At 48.8% G+C, this 22,793-nt stretch overlaps 4 protein-coding genes across 5 annotated transcripts in view; 1 reads left to right on the top strand and 3 right to left on the bottom strand.

The window, feature by feature from the left end:
* Positions 1-1,884: 1,884 nt before the first annotated feature.
* Positions 1,885-7,748, bottom strand: mpzl1l (myelin protein zero-like 1 like). Of its 2 annotated transcripts, none has more exons than XM_084683413.1 (6): positions 7,478-7,748; positions 6,218-6,393; positions 5,717-5,930; positions 5,463-5,592; positions 2,712-2,826; positions 1,885-2,040 (listed from the first exon to the last, which is right to left on the bottom strand). In XM_084683413.1, the coding sequence occupies exons 1-6, from the start codon at positions 7,545-7,547 to the stop codon at positions 1,939-1,941; spliced, it is 807 nt and encodes a 268-aa protein (XP_084539539.1). In that variant the 5' UTR covers positions 7,548-7,748; the 3' UTR covers positions 1,885-1,938. The 2 variants fall into 2 exon arrangements, with proteins under 2 accessions (XP_084539539.1, XP_084539540.1); XM_084683414.1 differs by having other exon boundaries at positions 2,721-2,826; positions 7,478-7,745.
* A 904-nt stretch (positions 7,749-8,652) lies between these two features.
* Positions 8,653-11,023, bottom strand: sc5d (sterol-C5-desaturase). Its single transcript, XM_084683861.1, has 5 exons — positions 10,813-11,023; positions 10,266-10,483; positions 9,980-10,112; positions 9,783-9,883; positions 8,653-9,585 (listed from the first exon to the last, which is right to left on the bottom strand). Exons 2-5 carry the CDS (start codon positions 10,473-10,475, stop codon positions 9,112-9,114), a joined length of 918 nt encoding a protein of 305 aa, XP_084539987.1. The 5' UTR covers positions 10,476-10,483; positions 10,813-11,023; the 3' UTR covers positions 8,653-9,111.
* Positions 11,024-11,350: 327 nt separating this feature from the next.
* anapc13 (anaphase promoting complex subunit 13) lies at positions 11,351-12,429 on the top strand. Its single transcript, XM_084683565.1, has 2 exons — positions 11,351-12,070; positions 12,236-12,429. The coding sequence occupies exons 1-2, from the start codon at positions 11,972-11,974 to the stop codon at positions 12,359-12,361; spliced, it is 225 nt and encodes a 74-aa protein (XP_084539691.1). The 5' UTR covers positions 11,351-11,971; the 3' UTR covers positions 12,362-12,429.
* A 903-nt stretch (positions 12,430-13,332) lies between these two features.
* arhgap32b (Rho GTPase activating protein 32b) overlaps positions 13,333-22,793 on the bottom strand; it is a 45,896-nt gene continuing 36,435 nt past the window's right edge. Inside the window, exons 17-27 of the mRNA XM_084683566.1 lie at positions 22,361-22,505; positions 20,241-20,323; positions 19,812-19,919; positions 19,566-19,711; positions 19,087-19,288; positions 18,803-18,942; positions 18,591-18,665; positions 17,280-18,077; positions 16,470-16,945; positions 16,322-16,384; positions 13,333-16,267 (exon numbers count right to left, since the gene is read on the bottom strand). Of these exons, the coding sequence (XP_084539692.1) occupies positions 14,204-16,267; positions 16,322-16,384; positions 16,470-16,945; positions 17,280-18,077; positions 18,591-18,665; positions 18,803-18,942; positions 19,087-19,288; positions 19,566-19,711; positions 19,812-19,919; positions 20,241-20,323; positions 22,361-22,505 (4,300 nt within the window). The 3' untranslated portion in view covers positions 13,333-14,203. The remainder of the gene's footprint in view (positions 16,268-16,321; positions 16,385-16,469; positions 16,946-17,279; positions 18,078-18,590; positions 18,666-18,802; positions 18,943-19,086; positions 19,289-19,565; positions 19,712-19,811; positions 19,920-20,240; positions 20,324-22,360; positions 22,506-22,793) is intronic.

Below are 22,793 nucleotides of genomic sequence, written 5' to 3'. Positions count from 1 at the left end.
GCTCTCTCCTGCCAGAAGACCGGGGCTGGAGTGGCTCTACAAACACGACAGCAGAGATCCACTAGGTAGAGATCCACTACCAGACCAATGACAGCAGAGATCCACTAAGTAAAGATCCACTACCAGACCAAGGACAGCAGAGATCCACTAGGTAGAGATCCACTACCAGACCAATGACAGCAGAGATCCACTAAGTAAAGATCCACTACCAGACCAAGGACAGCAGAGATCCACTAGGTAGAGATCCACTAGCAGACCAAGGACAGCAGAGATCCACTAGGTAGAGATCCACTGCCGGACCAATGACAGCAGTCAGCCGGGGCCGGCAGCTGTGGATGGTTGTGGTTGGGGTTAGGTCGTGTCCATGAGACACGCGGCAGACTGCAGCTCAGGGTTCGGAAGGTGCTACTACTGGCCTGGACACTCCGGGTATAATTAGCTACTTAACAGACAAGCCTCAGCATAGGAATGGGTATTTAAAACAGTACTCTTCCAAATGATGTCACACAGTAATTTCTAGAGCTTAAAACATTTTTTGAATTCATGAGTATTACCACAATATAAAGTACACATGTATCACTACATAAGCACAACATGGAATGTTAAGGAAGTCCAGCATTCTTTAGCGATGCCCTTTAGCTAACATTCCTACTCTTTAACATTCTTCTTTCACAACAGATGAAGCTGGCAGCTTGGTAATAAAGGAAGGATATTTGCCATGGTCAGAGATGAATGCCAAGAAACTGCAGACATATGAAAGATACAATCACAAACACCTTCTAACACGAGCCAGTAGAAGAGGACTATGAGAAGCACGAGCCATGCAAAAATAATAATAATAATACTAATACTTTGGACAAACACAACATGATAAACAATATAAACTTTTTGAATTCTGAAACGCTCTATAGACGTTCCTTGAGCCAAGAAATCATTTAGGCTTAGTATAGAGAAAATAATTACAGTAAGTAGCACTATACTTTAGAACTAATCTTATTCACAAATGTTTATCAGAGGTGGGGGAAACTGCATCAGGAATCAACGATCAAAAAGAGTTTAGGATCAAACTGATCATGATGCAAGTGGATGACTGTAACTCAATGGAAAAGATAGATTTGGCATTTAAGCATTAAAAATAAAATCCAGCAAAATACATTTAAATGCATTTTAAAGCACAAAACCAGTTCATAAGCACAGTAATAAAAACAAAAGTGTTAATGGATGATATTTGGCCCATAACTTCCATGAGATGGAAGAGGAATGTCTTTGAGGCATTCTATAACAGTCAAACTACACTACAGAGCCCTGTTTAAACTGCTTTCATAAGACATGAAGTATTTCACATGAAAATTGTTGGTTAGTAAATAAATTACATGCAAAAACAGTGTACATAATCTAGAGACACATTTGGAATAGGTTTGCATTCATTTGTTAAGTTTTTCATTTGAACTTGCTGTTGAGAGGAGTAACAGGCAAAGTTTGAGTAAAGCATAAAAAGACAACTTATAACCATTACCATCCTAATCTACACCATCAAAAATGCATTACTGGTTTTGTACCATAATAAGACGTCAAATCTTCAACTGGTATGACATTCGCAAGATATATTTGGAATTAAATCATAGTTTGTTTCCATGGTCCCTGTATTTATAAAACAACTCAATCCTACATATTTACACAGTAATATAGTGAACTAGGAGTGTATTTTTTTTCTTCATGATTTAAAGCCTTAGAATACATGATTTTTTGATCACACATGCATATGTAACGCTTTCAGCAGACAGAACTTAGAAATTTAGAACATGAAACAGCATCTTCAACTAATCCACCCTCACAGGACCCTCCCCCCCACCCCCCCAGGACCCCCACCCCCCCCGCCCCCAGCAGCGAGCTACGGTGGTCTGTCCCTTTCTGCTCCCTCTCACACCCCACCAGGTACTAGTTTTTCCGGATGTCAGCATAGACCACTGGCTCCATCTTGTGGAAGGAGTTGGGGTTGTGGCTTCCTGAGTGGTCTAACTGGGCGTAGATCACCGGGCCCTGTGTGTGGGGAGAACAGACATGAATATCATGCAGGTTTAACAGAAGAGGGCGATAATTATGTCATTATAAAGTAATTATGTAGAATAGTGATAAGGGCATAGGACCAAAGTGGGTTATGGACTGAGTGCCTTCTGTTTGCCTGCGGAACACAGCCCCTACATTCTGAGTGTCAACAACATGCTATGAGGCCGTGTTGTTCAACACCAGGGGAGAGGCCTGGAATACAGGGTTTTCAGATTGAGGGTTTCTGATGAGGAATGAGTTTCACTTCTGCAAGTCTGCCTCATCACGTGTCTCATGAAGAAAGAGAAGCCTGTTTCATGGCCTACAGTCACAAGATCAGCAAACTGAACAACAAACCTAACTACCTACCCGACTGGGCAAAAAAAGTGGTCATGTCTGCAATGGAGACGGTTGTTCACTGAGTAAATAATATAAGAGCATGCAGACCAGCAAGTTCAAAGGCCAGCAACCCTGTGGTCCAGTTCTGGTGGGCCTAGAGAGGGGTCATGCTGGGTGCTGAGCCCCTGTGAGGGTGCACAGACCCCCTGGTGTCCCTGGGTGCTGAGCCCCTGTGAGGGTGCACAGACCCCCTGGTGTCCCTGGGTGCTGAGCCCCTGTGAGGGTGCACAGACCCCCTGGTGTCCCTGGGTGGCGGGGTGACTCACAGCTCCTACCTGCAGCGGGGCGGAGGGGCTGCTGCAGCTCGAACCCTCTGAGCTTGACGCCGGCTTCTTCCCTGGGCGCGCCGCGTGGGAGCTCATACTCTCCACAGACGTGCAGCTGGGGTGTGTGTGTGTGTGGTGTGTGATGTGCGTGATGCAGTTTATGAAGCATTGGCACGAGGCATGGACACAAAACACAGACAGACACAGACAGATATGGGAGATGGACAAAAAATGCAATGAGAGATGACCCTAAATATGAATGCACTGACTGTTCTGGGAGCAAGAGTCCTATGGTATGATATGATATTGCTGGCACTAATGGAGGCATCTTCGCAAAAAATTGAATTTAATATAAACAATTATTCGATTTTGGTCAAAGGTTAATGGACATTATCTCAGCCCATTTATCAGGACACAAAAATGACTGTCCACTTTAACGCAAGATTACACTAAGACAGTCACAAGTATGATAACAAACATCAAAATGTGGGTCTTTCACATCAATTCAGTCCAAACAGTACGACGTTCTGGACCTTTGAGGGACAGATGAGTCAAGCTAGGTTAGATCTATTTGAGAGATTAGTGGACATGCAGTTCATCTTGGTGAGTGACAACCTACAGAGGATCAGACAGTCCAGATAGGAGGGGCTGCATGGCCTTCTATCACGGTTTATTTCTATATTATTAGTTTACAGTGTTAGTTTAATGTTAGTTAACTGTGTGACACACACAGGTCTGCCTCAACTCTCTCAAAATGTTCCAGTAACGTTTCAGGCTAATGATGTTGAGCTGTAAACACCACAGGATCTCAGGGGAGGCCCTGCAGACAGATCAAACCCTGCTTCAGTAGTGGGAGAGCTCTCTGCCATGATCCTAATCTGGTTTCAGGGAAGACATGCAAATAGTCTGTCATAACAGTGTCCATTCTAAACAGTAGCAGGCCCGCTGGGTAACCCTGAGAGCCCTGAGCAGGGAGGACGTGCTTGGGCTGATATCAGCCCTGCTCTCGCCATGAGCTGCTTCTCCCTTGTCTAGGCACATCAACACTGCTTATACATTTTGGGAAGGGTCCGAGGAGGATAACTGCCCCTCTGCAAGATCTTTCTGCATTCATTTAGATACAAATAAAATATTGGCTCAATTTAAGATAATGGAATACTACTTACACATTATTTAGTTGATTATTATTCCCTGAACATGGTGTGTCTGATAATGCTACAACTGCAATCCTTTCCTACATTACAGGACAGTTCTGAGGAGACATGTGGACCTGTATGACTTCTAAAGGAGAGAAGTGGAGGACAGTAACCAGCGAGTGTCAGGAGGACAGTAACCAGCGAGTCTCAGGTGACACGTTAGTGGTTAGTAGAGTGAGGTGACAAGCAGGACAGGACATGGATGACATGCCAAGCTTCATGATACACTTGTTCAAACTGCACCTAGGAGTATAGTAGTATATGTTAACACAAGAGATGTTGATATTTTGGAAATCAACATTCTTGGTACTTAACTTAAATCAGTTTTAGCTTGAAGCTAGTGAGAGCTTATCTTGTTTGGGAGGGGGGGTTCCGATCAAAGGTCTGAATTAACTTTCTATTTCCAGAATTGGACAACAGAATGATTCTTCAATGACCTTAATGATAATGTTGACTGAGTGAGAATAAATGGACTCTATTTGATGCTATTTACCTCTTGGCATTCTCCTAGGGTCACTTTTGACAAGACATTGTTTGGGTAACTCATCAAAACAGTTAATGTATTACCCCTGAAAACTCAAGCAATAAAAACGCGTTTCTCTAGTGAGGAGCCACCAGGTCATCCCTGAGGTCAGGGTTAGGGTTAGGGTTAGGTCCCCTTAGCTGTTAAGGTACAAAGCAGCATCACAAGACCACTAGATGCACACCGCTGTTCAAGGACAGACAATTAAACACATCTGTGCATATTACTGCTGAGGTCATTGTGATCGCTTTAGATGCATGCGGTGAGTGGGTTTAAACACAGTACGTTGAATGCACGAGTGGAGGACTCCATTTTGTAATTGCAGAAACGCAATTCCCATCAAAGCAATAACAAACCCCAGCCCCTGAACCCCAGCCCCTGAACCCCAGCCCCTGAACCCCAGCCCCTGAAGCCCAGCCCCTGAACCCCAGCCCCTGAACCCCAGCCCCTGAACCCCAGCCCCTGAACCCCAGCCCCTGAACCCCAGCCCCTGAACCCCAGCCCCTAAACCCCAGCCCCTGAAGCCCAGCCCCTGAAGCCCAGCCCCTGAACCCCAGCCCCTGAACCCCAGCCCCTGAAGCCCAGCCCCTGAACCCCAGCCCCTGAACCCCAGCCCCTGAACCCCAGCCCCTGAACCCCAGCCCCTAAACCCCAGCCCCTGAACCCCAGCCCCTGAAGCCCAGCCCCTGAAGCCCAGCCCCTGAACCCCAGCCCCTGAACCCCAGCCCCTGAACCCCAGCCCCTGAACCCCAGCCCCTGAACCCCAGCCCCTGAACCCCAGCCCCTGAACCCCAGCCCCTGAACCCCAGCCCCTAAACCCCAGCCCCTGAAGCCCAGCCCCTGAAGCCCAGCCCCTGAACCCCAGCCCCTGAACCCCAGCCCCTGAAGCCCAGCCCCTGAACCCCAGCCCCTGAAGCCCAGCCCCTGAACCCCAGCCCCTGAACCCCAGCCCCTGAACCCCAGCCCCTGAACCCCAGCCCCTGAAGCCCAGGGCTGGGGACCTAAAGCAGCAGTGCTCAGCAGATCACTTACCCCTCGTAGTCATGTTGGGTTTGGTGCCTCTTAATGATCAGGCAGGTAACCAAGGCGATAAGGATAAGACCAATGACAGCACCGAACACAGCGCCCACTATGACACCTGTACTAGTCAGAGGGAGGGACTCTGGGAAGCACAGACAACATGGCTGTAAACAGACCTGAACACCACACCAAGTATTGCCAGTCCCTTTTAAAATAACGCATGTGTTTCAGTCCTAACCCCACAGTAGTAGTCTAAGCATGTTCACCTTTCATTACGACTTTCAGCTCCGTGCGAGAGGGAGGTCCTGATATGTCGGGAGGGTTCTTCACGTCACATAAGTAGGTGCCGTTGTCATTGAACTGAGCCTGCAGCAGCTGGACGGAGACATCCTTCTTGTTCAGGTCTCCCACCCACTTGATTCTATCTACAAACTGGGGTAAGCTTCCCTGGAACTCCTTCCCAGCACTGTAGTAGAATATCTGCTCGAAAAAAAGAGAATATTTTAATGAAATAAAATATAATTAATAAATATAATTGCTAAATGTCAAAATGGCTTAACCCAGAAACAATGACAAAACATGCAGTTTCATATCAAGAACCTAGAAAACGAGTGGCAACTTGCCGGCAGCAACAACAGAACCATGAACAAGTCTGGCCACACCTTCTTATTCACATGGCAGTATAATGCCCGGAAGCAGCTTGTCCCTGGAGCTGGGGATCTGAAGAACGCTCCCTGGAGTGCAGGGATACATAAACAGGTTCTCACCGAAATTCCTGAGCTGGAGGGATCTGCTCCGTGCGGACGGAAGTTCCAAGCGACCGACGCCTGGCTGCTGATCACCTCCCGAGATCTGAAGGAGCACCTGAGGACCCCTGTGGTGCCGTTCTCCACCAGCAGCTCTGGAGGGGTGTACACGTCTATCGCTGCACTGGGAGGCGTACCTGATGAACCAGAGGACAATCGGTTTCACCTCTTAAAAAAATATTATACTGCAGTACTTTCTGTATGTTTATTATGTGCTAAGGACCAGTTTATAAAGAAATTAGGTACTCTACTCAGGTAAATAGTTCAACTGTAAGCTCCTGTAGAGTTGCTTAAGCAAAGATCCCTACAACAGTGACATACCAAAGACAACACTATAAGAGATGCCTGTTGTTAATAGTATTTATTAAAATATATTCGTTTGGCAGACGTTTTTCAAAAGCGACGTATAGGGGGTGATTTTAACCCGCGAGCCACTTGATCTATAGTCATGAGTTGTTCTCATAGTTGAATTAAATATGCAGATATACAGACCTGAACATAATATATATATATATATATATATATATATATATATATTTGATATTTTACTGATTCCTGCAAACCTTCGCATTTGAAATCCAACAAGCCAAGCCCTACAGACATGATATCTCATAGGAGGTAGCACAACCATCTGGGATAGGAATGTAGTTAGGGTATTATTTGTGTGGCGCGATCAATAAAAAATTTCAGTGATTATTGCTCAACCATTTTACTGCATGGGAAAACTTCACATGTAAAAATGATGGTTATTATGTCAACATCACGACTCGTTTCACACCCACTGATTGGGATTAGTGAGCGCTCACTCTTTGTTTATGGTCGTCATAAACCGACGAGCTATGCTCGGGATATATCGACATGAGGCTAATTGTCTGATGTCGAAGCTAGGTTTTATGCATTTAGCTAACTAAATACATGCCCAAGTAGGAGGCGACATGCTACGATAGCTACTACATTGAGCATAGAAGCTATCTACCATAAATTGATCCGACAAATACTACAACCAAGTACAATGTCGGATGCTAATAGCCTAGCACTCGCTTACAGTCCTATGTCAAACACAACAGCTGCGTAAATTGGCTACCGTACCTTCGGATTTCTACTAGCTTACCTAGCTATATTAGCTAGCTAGCGCAAAGTTACAGTAGTGCTAGCGTTTTGCGGAGGATTCTTAGCTAGCCTAGCTAGTTGTATTAGACTATCAAAATGTGACACACTTACCAAAAATAATACTTAACGTAAATCCACATAGTAAAACTCTACACGCTGGGTTTGTCAGTCTGAGCTCCATATTGTACAATGCACCAATGTTGCCTCCTCCTTGTTTTTCTACTCAACGCTAGCCAGCTGGTCCAGGGGCTCATCCACAAACCCTTCCTGGAGTATGAAACAGCATTTCAATGAAGCTGGCCTCAAAAGTCCACACTAGCTTTTCCGGTTTGGCCTTTAAAAAGTATATATATATATTCTTATACATATTACATGATATGCCACAACCTTTTTTGTGTGCGCAAAACTCTGACCCATCTTCACGTTTGAAAAAAAACTTATGAAACTGGAACTTCTACTTTTTAATACATATAAAGTTAATAACGTTTTTAAACATAACGTGAGTTACTCAAAATTTGCTAAACTTTTTCAATGTAAAATAATTTACTATGTCTAATAATTGTCATGAAATGTTAAAATGTCCTACCTGCTCTGTGATCCAGTGTACTCACACTTATATAATGTGGAGGACAGTAACCAGCGAGTCGCGAGTAGTAAAACAGCTGGCGCTCTTGTCCCCTCACCTGGAGGCAGTGTGCCACTGTTCCTGTCATACCGAGCTGGCACGTGCCACCACATCCTGACAGATGTCAGGTTAGCTGCACACCTGAAGCGCTGCATCTCACCTTAAGAAGCCTGTGAGATGGAGAAACGTTCTAACTGGCCCAGTTATTCTTTCGGGGGGCTCGTAGCAAGTGTAATGCAATTTATTTTCTTGTTAGATTTGGGATGCTCATTCCTGTCATTTTAGTTCGTCTGTATGTATCCAAGACGTGCTCAGTTTCCTCCAGATGAGGTGTCAGAACTCAAGGTTGTCAGAGGTGAGGAATCACCCTTGCAAGGAAGGTTTCTCCACATTAAGAATAATGAATACTCCAGATACTTAATATTAGTAACTACACAACCCAACTTCAAGCATGGCCCACTCCTACAACTTAAGTTGACATTCTTTGCTTTCTTTGCATTGTCCTGTTTTGCATTAAAGATTGCTTTTGCTCACTTGTTAAAAAAAATATAAAGCTCTAAATAGCATAAAAGTAGAAGACTGGATTGGAAACAATCTGGGAGACCCAAACATGTGAATAGGCTTCCACTTTGACATTCACTAGATTGTGAGATATACAGTATTTATATACACTGTATACATATTTTATTTATACATACAATTCATACCTAGCTCCCTCCTCATAGTAAAACTTTCATTCAAAAGAAGTAATAGGTTAAGGAACACAAACACGTATTTACTGCATTATCAGACTCCAGCATCCTGTGCCATTTGAATCCTCTAAACATGTCCCTGTTTATCAGTCAATACACATGACAATACAATTCCATTACAAGATTGGTTTATCCTAATCAAGAACATGCTTAGAAAGGAATTACTGCAGATATTTGAAGATGGATAAAAATGACATTTCAATCTAAAATATGTTTGGCAAAATAGTCAACCCTTTGATTATGGTTTGGGAAACTATCAGTTATTTTGTTGAAATGTACCAACTCTCATCCCATGTATTGAAAAAACTAAAAAGAAGGGCAATTGAATATGAAAAATCTGGTACAATTTCCCTTTAAGATTTCAAAAACTACTCCATCTTACATCTTGGCATACTTTCTTTCATGTGGCTATCAGCATTAGCGCACCCATTAACTTCATCTGTGTTAGCGCTTAGCTTCCCTTCCACCATCAGCTTGCGTATGAGGTCATGGGGGCCCTTGCCCAGGAGGGCTGAGGGGTGGCGGTAGGAGCCCCCTAGCCGGTCCCACAGGGTGAAGTACTGGCCGTAGTTATAGTCAAAGAACAGGTGGTGGTCAGTGTGGTGGGCGGAGCCGTTCACCACCTCCTGCAGGAGGTGGGGCACACGGTAGTCCCCATCGTGGATGGACACGGTCCAGATGTTGACGAAGACGTAGAGGCCCAGGTACAGCACCTTGTGCAGGGGGAAGAGGAAGGGGTAGATGTGGTAGGGTAGGCCCTGGAGGAAGCCGTCCACGGGGTGGAAGGCGTGGCTGGCGAAGGGCGTGGGGATCTTCCACACGTGGTGTGGCTTGTGGAAGTTCTGAGGTTAGCAAGATGCAACAGAAATACAGTTATTAGATCATCTCTTTATTTAATTATTGGTCCTTGGTTTCAGATTGTATGAATATGATTTAAAAGGTAGGGTTTGGGTATGGCATCCAACTAAGAGTTTAGCACTAGGAAAGGACCACACAGTTTTACAGCATCTGGGAGACATCACTGTTAGAGCACACTTACCTTGTAAATCCGTTTGTGATGCAGGAACCGGTGAATCCAATAGATACACATATCAGTAAATAAAAGGAAAGATATCATGCTGAATAACACGCCAGGCCAGCCTGAAACACACACACACACACACACACAGACATTATTAGTTGTTTAGGAACACGTTGCTAATAAAACCTACTTCCATGTTAGAATTCAGCTTTTACCCATGGGAGATTCGTTGACGTTGTCGTACAGTTTGCTGTAACCTCTGACCTCTGCAAAGAATAAGGCTACTGTGGGAATACTGATCACAGGAAGTGATGTCATGGCGTATTTGATTTCCCTCAATACCTGGTTCTGGGAAGAAACAACAATCTCTCAACAAGGCATTTTCCCTCTGTCTCTTAATAGACATGGGATTTAGAACAAACCAAACAATAATGTTGTAAACAAACCCCATTGTTATTACACTCAGGATTTTGTGATAGGTTTAAAGGAAAGAGAACCTACTTCCAGAAACTGTGGATGTTTCATGAGTTTGTGGTCGAAGATGAAGAAGTAGCTTAGCCCGCCCAGGACGAGGTACAGCACAGCGGCCCCCAGGTTGGTCACCAGCAGCAGGCTGATCAACTGGCGCAGCGCCCCGTCCTCGGGCCAGGACGACGGGTACACATACGGGGTCAGGACGTAGTAGTCGGATACTTTGAGCACCAGATCCATGGCTGAATCTGTTACATCGAGGATGAGCAACACTTTAGAAATCTGTTCAAACTATTCTTTACTCAACAGTCTAAACTGTTTCAACTGCATACGACCGAACTGTTTACAAAAACAAGATTATGTGATACAGAAAGGACTCTCCATTGATCTAGGATAATGCATGCTACACTTGTACAATAAATGACCACCATTAATTAACTGTGATCACGGTACCAAACGTTACATTACGCTACGAAACTGCAGTCTCATCTGTGTATTGTTTATTTAGCTATTTAATGTAATTTATAAAAAATAAAATAAAAGTAACAATATTAATAAATTGCTGTTATGTACGTACCTGTCCAGAGTCTAGTGGGCCAATATACGTGTTGTCAAAACTAAAGGCGCTGAAGCTACCAATGTGCAACTTTCTCTTGGTTGACGCCACTACGTCAAGCAATCCGCATCCAATGGTATGATACGTCGTCATCACGAAGATGAAATTCTTTGGTATGATTGGACAACTTCTTGATCTGATCATGGCGTTACGAAGGGCAGTTAAACATTTTAAAGACACACGGCAGTCATTATTGTCATTATATAAAAAATATATCAGGAAATATATTGAAAAAGTTGTTTTGAAGAAAGAGCTTTAAGTAGGACAAAGATAAAATACTGTATCAACTGTCAGTTGACGGAAATAATGTAGAACAGAATTAATTCTGAGTGCAGCCAGGTGCAGCTTTCTTTGTCAATAAAGCTTTCTGGTTACGTAATTACCCTGCGACGATTGTATCAGAACAGAGATGGCTAGCTAGTATGTAAACTTTTGGAAAAGAGTACCCAGTGAGAGATCACTGGGGGGGGGGGGGGGGGGGATCTGAGCTGCCTCCGCCATTCTTTCAAATCGACTCTCCACCAAGAGACCCGCCCATCTCTGACTCTGATTGGCCGTGAACCTGAAACAAACCGATCAAACCAGAGGCATAGAAAATGTCTATGGCTCTGGATCAAACCAACTATGGGAGCAAGTATTACCCAATCAGGGGTAGAATAGGACGAGTCTTCATAGAATGCGTGTGGGATGATTTGCATGGGATGCTGCGTAGCCTGCGTTGAAGACAACTCTGAAAATTCAAAACGGGACGCGCTAATTTATTCTCAAATACGGGACAATTCCGTATTTTAAGGGACGGGTGGCTACCCTACACTCACACCACCACCTCAAGGCTGCAGCAGTCTGCCGTTGAAACGGTATGAAGAGGAGCAGACCATCTTCCGAACAGTAGATGGCAGTAATGCACCTCATAAACGTTGGTTGCAAATATGCCATAACCTCAACGAAAGAAGAAAAGTCGTTTTAAAACCTGAAGTTAACGGGGTTGTTTCTGCAGTCAGCTTATTTTACTAAATTGTCTAGTTGATTACTTACTAAACAAGGAATCGCAAAATACGGTGCTTCTCCGTGGCAGCACAAGGTGACGTAACTCTCCAGTGACTGGACCAAACGGCCGATCATGGATAGTGAAGTTCAGAGAGACGGTAGGGTCCTGGACCTTACAGACGATGCTTGGAGAGAAGATCGTCTACCTTATGAAGATGTGACCATCCCACTGGTAAACTGCAGGAGTTTTTTTAAATTGTATGATCCAATAACGTTTGAAGATTACATCAACGGTTCTGCACCTTATTTTGTGTATGAAGAAATTGTTTTTCGGCTCGCTATAAAATACCTTACTAAATGCAAAGCATGACACTTTTCTGTTTGTTTCCTCTTGTAGAGTGAACTACCTGAGGCAGAACAAGACAACGGAGGATCGACGGAGTCTGTGAAAGAACAAGAGATGAAGTGGTCGGATCTAGCTCTCCAAAGTCTGCATGAAAACACACCCAACTCTGGAACTTAGTGGATCGACTGACGAAGGAGGCTAGTTTCTAGCAATGACACGAAGCTGAAATAAATAGCTTAAAAACACATGCGACTGAAACGTAAATTAGTATCAATGCTGAAACAAGCAACATGTATTTGGTCAGATTTAACAAATCAAACCCCCGACATGAAAAGAACACCATTGTCTAATTAAAAGTGTGATTAATTTAAAATAGGCTACCGCTTAGGTCCGTGTAGGCCTACTTTGCAGCCAATTGATTTTTCGTTTTGAAATGAGAACCAAAATCCCCGACTACTATTTAAAAGTGGGAGAAAAAAACGGAAAATGACCCATTTTCCGTTTTTGTTTTGATAATGGAAAACGGAAAACACACCACCCGTTATCAAATTTTCTTTGATGAGCTTAAACATGGAAATCGGGAATTAAAATATCTTCTTTCTCAATTTTGCGTAGATTTGTGTTGTGACCCGGAAATTAAGATGCTCCCACGAGCTTGACAGTCACGATAAAATTGCTCGCAGAGTAATCGACAGGTAGGCTACAGGTTCAGGTTTGCATTGTCCATAGAAAAAAAACCCATCATTAAATGGCCCATTTCCCCAAAAGTCAAAGGGACTCACTTTTAAATTATTTATAAAATATATCTGGTCGCTGAATTTTGCTGTTCCTACTAAATGGTAGTCGGGATGGAAACGTCTCGTTTCCCGATTTGGGTTTCACATTTCAAAACGAAAATCCGTTGGCCACAAAGTACACGGACCCCCTCAAATGTTTTCATTTGGCTGATCCACAGAGGCAATCAAATAATTGACGTTAAACACGTTTGAAAATGGGCAAATGTAGCTACTTGAGTGCAAAAGTAGAGCTGTCTTTAGTCTGTGTATAAATATGTTAGCATGAGGTTGGCTTTTTGCCATGAAGTCATCAACTCTTAATACTACTTATGAGGGTGCCTCAATGGATATTTTAGTCAAATAAATACTGGATTTTCACTTTCACACATCCTCCATTTTTATTGAACTTTATTCAGTTAACAGTCCATCCAAATCCTGTAATAACTGGGGGAAGGACTACAGAACAAACAAGGTCTTTGTTTATGTCCAAGTTAACAGGCATTTGTACATCCAGTCATGAGACCATCCATTAGTGCAGGAATGCTTATTTCAAACTCCCCACAATGTTTTGTCCCTCTTACAATGAAGAACAGACAACTGGGCCAAAACATTCCATTTGAGTTTAATTCATATTTTCATAGCAAAATACATCAAATATAGGAATGGCACAGTCGCAGAACAAATACATTAAAATGCTCCTGTACCAGATGAAAGGACCCTATTGCAGATTTCATGTTATTCTGAACCCAATTCAGATGTGAATTCATGTAGTATTGCCAAGGCGTGTCCATAGCAACATAGGGCTACAAAAATTTGCAGATTTCCATCCTCCAACATCCAAAAGGTTCACATTGGATCACGGACCTGCTCTGTCACAGACCAGGGGACATGCATTTCTAAAATGCAAAACTTCCCCATAATTTTTTATACGCACAGACGCCAAAACATTTTCTGGTGTGGAAGAAAATCCATTTTTACCAGTAGCTTGTTGAATACATGTTTTGTATTTTTGTAATTCAGGTGTGATGGACCTTTTGTCTTTAATATCAAAGGGCTTCATATGATTGTCCAAGTCATATCAGAATGGCAATTTGTGAAGGAATTATGGTACATTTGGTACCATTTGTAAAAAGTGTTTTAGAATTTGACTTGACTGAATTCATGAAAGCCCTGGTCAGACCAGCTGTCCGGCAGACTGCTGGGTTTCAGGTCCAACTACTTTCCTTCAGGTAGCAGAAGTGAGTCATTCTGCGTGTATTTGTGTATCTGACCTATGCAGCCTCTGCTCGGGGAGGAAGGCCCCCTGGCCCAGGGCCGTAGAGTAAGCCCTGTTGGGAGCTGGGAAGCTGGGCTGGGGGGGCTGGCTGGAGGGGGGCTGGGGGCCAGAGGGAAAGCTGGGCTGGCTGGAGGGGGGCTGGAGGCCAGAGGGAAAGCTGGGCTGGCTGGAGGGGGGCTGGAGGCCAGAGGAGAAGTCGTCTATGTTGTCGTAGTGGGACTGGACGGTCATGGTGCTGAGTCTCTGGTAATAGTAGTCCCGGTCTGCATCAGGAGGGATTTGGCCGTGGTGCTGTGGCTCCCGAGGCCCGCTGTGGGAGCTGTCTGGCCTCGGGGGCGGGGCGGGAGGCGGGGCAGCAGTGGGGTGGCCACTCAAGGTTTTCACCCTGCTGGGGAGGCCGTCCAGCTCAGTCTCGTATCGAGGCTGGAGGCTCCTGGCCTCTGAGGGCTCCAGCCACCTGCTGCCTCCAGCCCTACTGTCCTCCACCTCACGCCGGCTAGACTCCGGCTGATTGGCCATGCTGTGGGCCGGGGGCGGGGCTTTGTGTGAGGCTCGGCAGGCCCTGGAGCTGCTGTACTTGGCCGTCCCGTTGCCCTGGTTACCCTGGCAGAGTTTCTCCGCCTCCAGGTACAGGAGCACCTCTGGGTCTGGGGGCAGCTGTCTGGGGGGGCGGCGGCCCTCGCTGCCCTCGTCAGCCATCAGCGTGCCCTCGCTAGGGTCAGATTTACTGCGTAGGTGCAGCGAGTCGTAGCCAGACACATCGGAGGGCAGGAACAGGCCCACGTTGTCGTACTGGGACATGACCGGAGCCTTCACCCTCTGTCGAGGACGGCTGTCCCTGTGCAGCGAGAGCCTGCCAAGCTGCTCCCAGTCCTCGGGGTCCCAGGAGACGTACACCGCCCCCTTGGAGCCCCGTCCGGGGGGCATGTCCCTGCTCACAAAGCCGTGCTCTTGGCCCGGGGGCGGGGCGTGGCGGGACAGGAAGTGGTACCCCCCAGCCTTGCCGCCCACCCGGCCGGGGCCGACGTCCCTGCCGCCAACGGAGTGTGTGTGTCGCAGGCGGACCGTGCCATAGGGGTCCACGTGGTAAAAGGGCGCGTCCAGAGGGCTGGCACCAGAGTAGGGGCTGTAGCGGTACTGGACCCGGCCGTTCTCAAAGTAGGGCTGCAGCTGGGTGACGTGGTAGTCTGCCTGCGGAGGCTGGTAGGCAGGGCAGCTGTAGACCGGGCGCCGGTAGAACAGCAGCTCCTCGTCCCGAGGGGCGTGGCTCCTCTGGGGGGGGAGGGGCAGCAGGCTGGGGGGTGCATGCAGCGAGTGTACTCTGCGGAGGCTGGGGTAGACGTGGGCCCCGTCCGCAGGGCAGCAGGCCTGGCCGCGGTGCCCCAACCCTGGGGAGGCATACTCCCTCCTGGGGGGGCCCCTGGCAGCCTGGGGGTGGTGGCGGGGGCCCAGGGTGCTGTAGTGGACGTCGCGGGCGCTGTAAGGTATCTGAGGCTCAGTCTTTGATGCGTATGAGAGGCGAGGAGGGCCAGTGTCGGGCCGGTGGTGGTACACGGAGGAGGGCTGGGCCACCAGCCCCCTCTGCTGGAAGAAGGCCTCGCTGGCAGAAGGTAGGGCATCACCCTGGCTGTGGTGGTACAGGTAGGAGGCCTGGAGGGAGGCAGGCTTGCGAGGGGGGTGGGGAGGGTGCAGGTGGGCTGCGGGGCCAGGGGCCTCCACTGGCAGGCTGGGGAAGTTAGCGGCGTGGCTGGCCTCCGTCTGGCTAAGAGCTGCAGTGGCCAGTCTGCTCTCGATGGAGCGAACAGGGGGGGCGGGAGGGGGGCCGAGGGGGGGCCGGGCCTCAGGCTGCACTGGTCTGATGGTCTCCCAAGGCTTCACCACAGGCTCGTCTACGGAGGGGGCAGAGGCCCCTCTGGTGTTAGGCTGAGGCTGGGGTTGGGGATAAGGCTGTTTGTGAGGTTGAGGCTGGGGATAAGGCTGCTTGTGAGGTTGAGGCTGCGTCTGCACCTGATGCTGTACGGGTAGCAGAACCTCTGTTTGAGGTTGAGGCTTTGTCTGCACTTGATGCTGTAAGGGTAGCAGAACCTCTGTTTGAGGCTGAGGCTGTAGAGGCTGGCAGGGTCTGGGCAGCTCAGCCTCATCAGGGACCTGGAACCCAGAAACACCATGAGAGGAATCATCCGAAGCATTCTAGCTGGGTTACCTACTAACCCTACAGGATTATAGATAGTACCTGAGTGGGAGACTGGGGCAGCACAGCAGGAGGGCTGTCTGGGGCGGAGCCAGGAGCAGGACACGGAGCTGCTGGCTCCCTCTGGGCGGGGGTCCTCTGGGGAGGGGGAGTCACACCAGGAGGAACGTCCATGCCCTGGCTGGGCCCGGGTGGGGTGGAGGGGGTCCTGGCCCCCCCAAGGGGCTCCTGCATGCCAGCAGGGGGGCCGAGATGGGAAGAAGAGGGGGCGGAGGAGATGGGGGGCAGGGCAACTCTGGATTGCGTTTCCTCAACGCGAGGGGTGTGGGGGTGGGAGCCAGATGGACAGCCCTCGGACTCTGGGGTTGGCGGGGGGAGGGGGGGCCCTTCTGGGGGCTCCTGGGTCCTGGGAACCAGAGCAGAGGCCTCATGGACCAGCCTGCAGGCAGAGCTCTGGGTAGTGGGAGGGGCAGGGAGGAGGGGTGAGCTGGGGGCGGGGCCGTGGACAGCTGTGGATCCTGGTAGAGGGAGGAGAGAGAGTGAGACAGAGCATGCTCAGGAGCGGGGAAGAAAGAGAAGATAGAAGGTGGCAGGCAGGCTTGGTCTTCAAGAGGAGGACAGAGATGGACAAGTTAAGCGAGGCGGTCTGGCATCATGTGGAAAGATTTCTCTGAACTGAAATCCATGCAAGGAGTTAAAGGCATGATCCTGGGAAACTAACCCTAGAAATGAAACAGGAACGTGTTTTATCAGAAACACAAGAGAACAGATTAAGCCTTACAGCTACAGAAGATGGAAAATAAATGTGATAAAGAAAGGCTGTATATCCCAAAGACACGGTCCCCAACTCACCGAGATGCTCCGAGCTGACAGCAGCTGATTTGTCTCCCTTATCCACCAGGACGCCCTGCCTGTCTGTGGCGTCCATGGCTGTCAGCTTCCAGTCCAGCTCCATCTGGAAGGCTTGGCTCAGAGAGGGCTCTCCTGGCCTCAGAAACAGAGACTCCATGCTGGGAGAGTCCCTGGGTCCGGGGGGGGAAGGCAGGGGGGGACTGGCGCCCGGAGCACACTGACCAGAACATTCCACGCCAAACAGCTCTGGAGCGCTCAGAGGAGGGCTGGCAGACTGTTCACTTTTAATGGGGGAGACCGCCTGGACGGGTTTCTCTGAGTAGGAATACGAGCTGCTCAGCTTGTTGCTGCGGGGCTTATCTCCTGAGCTCAGGGCTGGGAAGGGTTTGGTGAACTTGCTGAAGAGAGTTGGAGAGAGCAGCTCTGTGTTGTGGCTGCTGCCACTCGTCAGACAGGCACCCTCCCCAGACAGGGCCCCGGGGGAGGCCAGGGGGAGGGAGGGGGAGGCCAGGGGGAGGGAGGGGGAGGCCAGGCTGCACTGGAAGGACATGGGGTCAAAGTCCAGCGAGGCCATGCCAATGTCGGGGGGGCTGAGGTCCACGTCCTCGCCTGCAGAGCGCGGGGGGGAGATGAGCACTGGGACCCGGATGGGCCCGTCCTCTCCATCACTCTCCCCGGGGGTCAGGTTGTCGTAAGAGTTGCAGTGATGCCGGCTGTCCAGGAGGTCGCCGTTGAAGGAGGCTGAGAGGGCATCACTGCTGGAGCGAGGACGCCGAGGACGATACACCCTTGGCTCTCCTGGGAACAGACCGTAACACAGAGACAGTCAGGTACCAGCATCACTATCTGGATATTCTCAGTTGTCTTAATGTCCTGAACCGGTATCTGGATGACGAGCATTGAGGCAGCAACACCTCATATAACATATATAACTGCATCATATGACATATAAAACTGCATCATATGACATATAAAACTGTATCATATAACATATATAACTGCATCATATGACATATAAAACTGTATCATATAACATATAAAACTGTATCATATAACATATATAACTGCATCATATGACATATAAAACTGTATCATATGACATATAAAACTGTATCATATGACATATATAACTGCATCATATGACATATATAACTGCATCATATGACATATATAACTGTATTATCGATATTATTGAAAATGAATTAATGTTACAATATCTTAATTGAGGGAAGTCATTACTTTAATATTTTTTGTATTGATTTATGTCCCAGCCCTACTGTATCATATAAAGAGAGAAAGATCAAAGATCACCTTCCACGTTGTGTAGAGAAGTGAGAGACTCCTCACTCTTAGCTGAGCGGAGTGTCCCTGTGTCTGCTCTGCCACCTGGAACACAAAACACAGGCAGACGACATGCATTAAGAGATAGAGTAACACAAAGATGTTGCAGAACAGGGAAGGAGGGAGAGAAGGAGGAAGAGAAGGAGAGAGAGAAGGAGGAAGAGAAGGAGAGAGAAGCGGACCTGTCAGAGCCATGGCCTTCAGCTCCGTGGGCACGCTGGGGTTGCGCTGCAGTTTGCGTTTGGACATGGAGGAAGCCTTGCCCAGCGTGAAGAACGATCGCCAGCTGCTCACAGGAGACTTCCTGCTAGAGGGCCGCTTCCTGTTACCGGGAGACGGAGAACATGTCTGAAACAGCTGGACATTTACAGACGACACTAAACAAAAGACACGCACGGTGGATGAGAAAGGTTCAACATACCCTCATGGGTATCAAAATATTGTTCAACTTAACCTAAAGACATACCTTTCGGTGGGGAACTGGATGACGGTGTGGAACTTGCCCTGCAGTGCGGCAGGCCCCTCCCCCACCTCGATGTACTTGCTGTCGGCCGTGACGGGGGAGTTGATCTGTGCCTGCGTCCGTGCCTGCGCTTCCTCCAGGGTCAGCAGCTTAGTGGAGGGGGACGACACCAGCAGGGACTTGGGACGGGACAAGGAGTTGTGGCCTGGGGGTGGAGACACTTGTGAAATGACAAACCATACTGTGGCAGGGAAATTAGGGGGCAAACCTGGGTTTTCTGCATAAGAGTTTGGAGTTGACGAGACAGCTAGCTGTTAAAACTGTGCTTCCTCAAGACAGACTTGGTGAGTGAGGACAGCTGCTGATGTAAAACAGACGTATGACACACAGCTGCACCTCTGACGTAAACCTGAGTGAGGCCGCTGAGTGAGGCCGCTGAGTGAGGCCGCTGAGTGAGGCCGCTGAGTGAGGCTGTTGTGTACCTGCACCCTCTCGTATGAGAGAGCTGAGTTTGGGGCTGAACAACACGTCCACATGGTTGAGGATGAACTCCACCACCACAGACTGGATCCTGACCTCCATGAAGGCAGCCGTCCCACTGAAGCAGGCAGACTCAATCTGCTTGGACCTGGCAGGACAGCAGTTACCACAGTTACCACAGATACCATGAACACAAACACATATTAGACTCAGTCCAGGACTCAGTCATGTGCCTGTCCTGGTCTCACCTCAGCAGGTTAGGAGCCCAGACAATGGCCAGGTTCTGGCTGTGCATGTTGGTGATGTAGCTGAAGGTGGCCAGGTGGGACAGGTGCCTCATGAGGAACTCCAGCGTCCTGATAAGCACAACAATGAAACCCTTACATCCTCCTCTGAGACTCGACATGAACTGTAGTACCTAGTGGTGGCCAGCAGGGGGCAGTGTGTAGAGTACCTAGTGGTGGCCAGCAGGGGGCAGTGTGTACAGTATCTAGTGGTGGCCAGCAGGGGGCAGTGTGTACAGTATCTAGTGGTGGCCAGCAGGGGGCAGTGTGTACAGTATCTAGTGGTGGCCAGCAGGGGGCAGTGTGTACAGTATCTAGTGGTGGCCAGCAGGGGGCAGTGTGTACACTATCTAGTGGTGGCCAGCAGGGGGCAGTGTGGCTCCACAGACTGACCTGTAATGCGGCGGAGGCAGCTGCTGGATGACATCATGGATTTTGATAAGTCGTTCGTCATCTGTGGCTGCTGACACAGCCTCCTGTGGAGAGGAGGGGGGGGGGGGGGAGAGGAGAGAGAGGGAGGGCGAGAGAGAGAGAAGGAGGGAGAAAGGGAGAGAGAAAGAGAGAGGGAGAGAGAGCGAGAGAGGGAGGGAGAGAGAGAAGGAGGGAGAGAGAGAAGGAGGGAGAGGGAGAGAGAAGGAGGGATAGAGAAGGAGGGAGAGAGAGGAGGGAGGGAGAGAAGGAGGGAAAGAGAAGGAGAGAGAGAGAGAAGGAGGGAGACAGAGAGAGGGAGAGAGAAGGAGGGAGACAGAGAGGGAGATATTGGTTCAGGAAAGAAGAGAAATAAGATGGTTAGGGTTAGACGGCCAGAGTGAACTACATAAGGGATAATGTACATTAGGGTTAGATACAGTCTTAGGGTTAGCTCCTAACCCTAACCCTAATGTATGGAACGGCAGTCATTATCGGGAAAATAAGCCCCGACAGGGAGAAGCGAAACCCCTCCGTTTGGCGTTGGGGTGTTCACCCTGTCGGGGCTTATTTTGAGTTTTTTTATGACTGGCGTTCTATATATTATCCCTTAGTTATTACACGGCCACTAAAATAACTTAACACTGTGTCTTTTAACAATTTATTTGTTAAAATAAATTGTTAAATAATTGGGGTTGATAAGTTACCAGACTACTTGTGGAGTGCTACAAAAGACGTGAATCCAAGCAAAAAGGCCACTTCCATTGACAGCGGTCAATTATGCATAGCAACGGTCAAATATGGAAAAATAGTTGACCACAGAATGTTGGGAAGCCCCATTCAAGTGAATGGAGCATTCTACAGCATTAAGAAGAGCTGTGTAATAATTGGGCACAACTGATGGGTGCTATGCTACGAGGGCACTGGGGTACGAGGGCACTGGGGTACGAGGGCACTGGGGTACTAGGGCACTGGGGTACGAGGGCACTGGGGTACGAGGGCTCTGGGGTACTGGGGTACTAGGGCACTGGGGTACGAGGGCACTGGGGTACGAGGGCACTGGGGTACGAGGGCACTGGGGTACGAGGGCACTGGGGTACTAGGGCACTGGGGTACGAGGGCTCTGGGGTACTGGGGTACTAGGGCACTGGAGTACGAGGGCACTGGGGTACGAGGGCACTGGGGTACTAGGGCTCTGGGGTACTGGGGTACTAGGGCACTGGAGTACGAGGGCACTGGGGTACGAGGGCACTGGGGTACGAGGGCACTGGGGTACTAGGGCTCTGGGGTACTAGGGCACTGGGGTACGAGGGCTCTGGGGTACTAGGGCACTGGGGTACGAGGGCACTGGGGTACGAGGGAACTGGGGTACGAGGGCACTGGGGTACGAGGGCTCTGGGGTACGAGGGCACTGGGGTACGAGGGCTCTGGGGTACAAGGGCACTGGGGTACTGGGGTACTAGGGCACTGGGGCACTGGGATACGAGGGCACTGGAGTACGAGGGCACTGGGGTACAAGGGCACTGGGGTACAAGGGCACTGGGGTACAAGGGCACTGGGGTACTAGGGCTCGAGGACACTGGGGTACTGGGGTACGAGGGCACTGGGGTACTAGGGCACTGGGATACTAGGGCACTAGGGTACGAGGGCTCTGGGGTACTGGGGTACTAGGGCACTGGGATACGAGGGCACTGGAGTACGAGGGCACTGGGGTACAAGGGCACTGGGGTACTAGGGCTCGAGGACACTGGGGTACTGGGGTACGAGGGCACTGGGGTACTAGGGCACTGGGATACTAGGGCACGAGGGCACTAGGGCACTGGGACACTAGGGCACTAGGGCTCGAGGACACTGGGGTACTGGGGTACGAGGGCACTGGGATACTAGGGCACTGGGATACTAGGGCACTGGGATACTAGGGCACTAGGGCACTGGGATACTAGGGCACTGGGATACTAGGGCACTGGGATACTAGGGCACTGGGATACTAGGGCACTAGGGCACTGGGGTACTGGGGCACTGGGGTACTGGGGCACTGGGGCACTGGGGCACTAGGGCACTGGGGCACTGGGGCACTGGGGTACTGGGGTACTGAGGTTGCTTACTGAGAACTTCTCGTAGAGCTGGTACGTGAGCAGGGGGTTTGGCAGCTCGCGGAAGTACAGCTTGCACAGCGATCCAACACAGTGGATGTCCTGCAGGTACACATCTTTGGTCAGGTCAGGGATCTGCTCTGAGTCAAACTCATGCCTGGGGACAGGAAGACACAGACAGGGAAAGAGACAAACAGGTAGAGAGAGACACAGAGAGAGACATTAAGTGACCACAGTAAAATGGTGCTCAAATCCATGGAACATAAATAGTATTGAACAATCTATGTCCTTGTTCTATCTCCTCAGCAGAACTTGAATTACTATTTAATCTGTTATTGACATGATCCTTAAATATCCAGGGATAAATGAATTAAGTGGAATTTAAATAGTTATTCTCTTCCTCCGAAATAAAATCCTGAAACTCATGGAACATACACAATGTACA

Source organism: Hypomesus nipponensis, chromosome 20 (genome assembly GCF_054491055.1).
Source record: "Hypomesus nipponensis isolate SF chromosome 20, ASM5449105v1, whole genome shotgun sequence".
Classification (NCBI taxonomy): domain Eukaryota; kingdom Metazoa; phylum Chordata; class Actinopteri; order Osmeriformes; family Osmeridae; genus Hypomesus; species Hypomesus nipponensis.
This window is presented reverse-complemented; position numbering and strand designations above follow the sequence as displayed.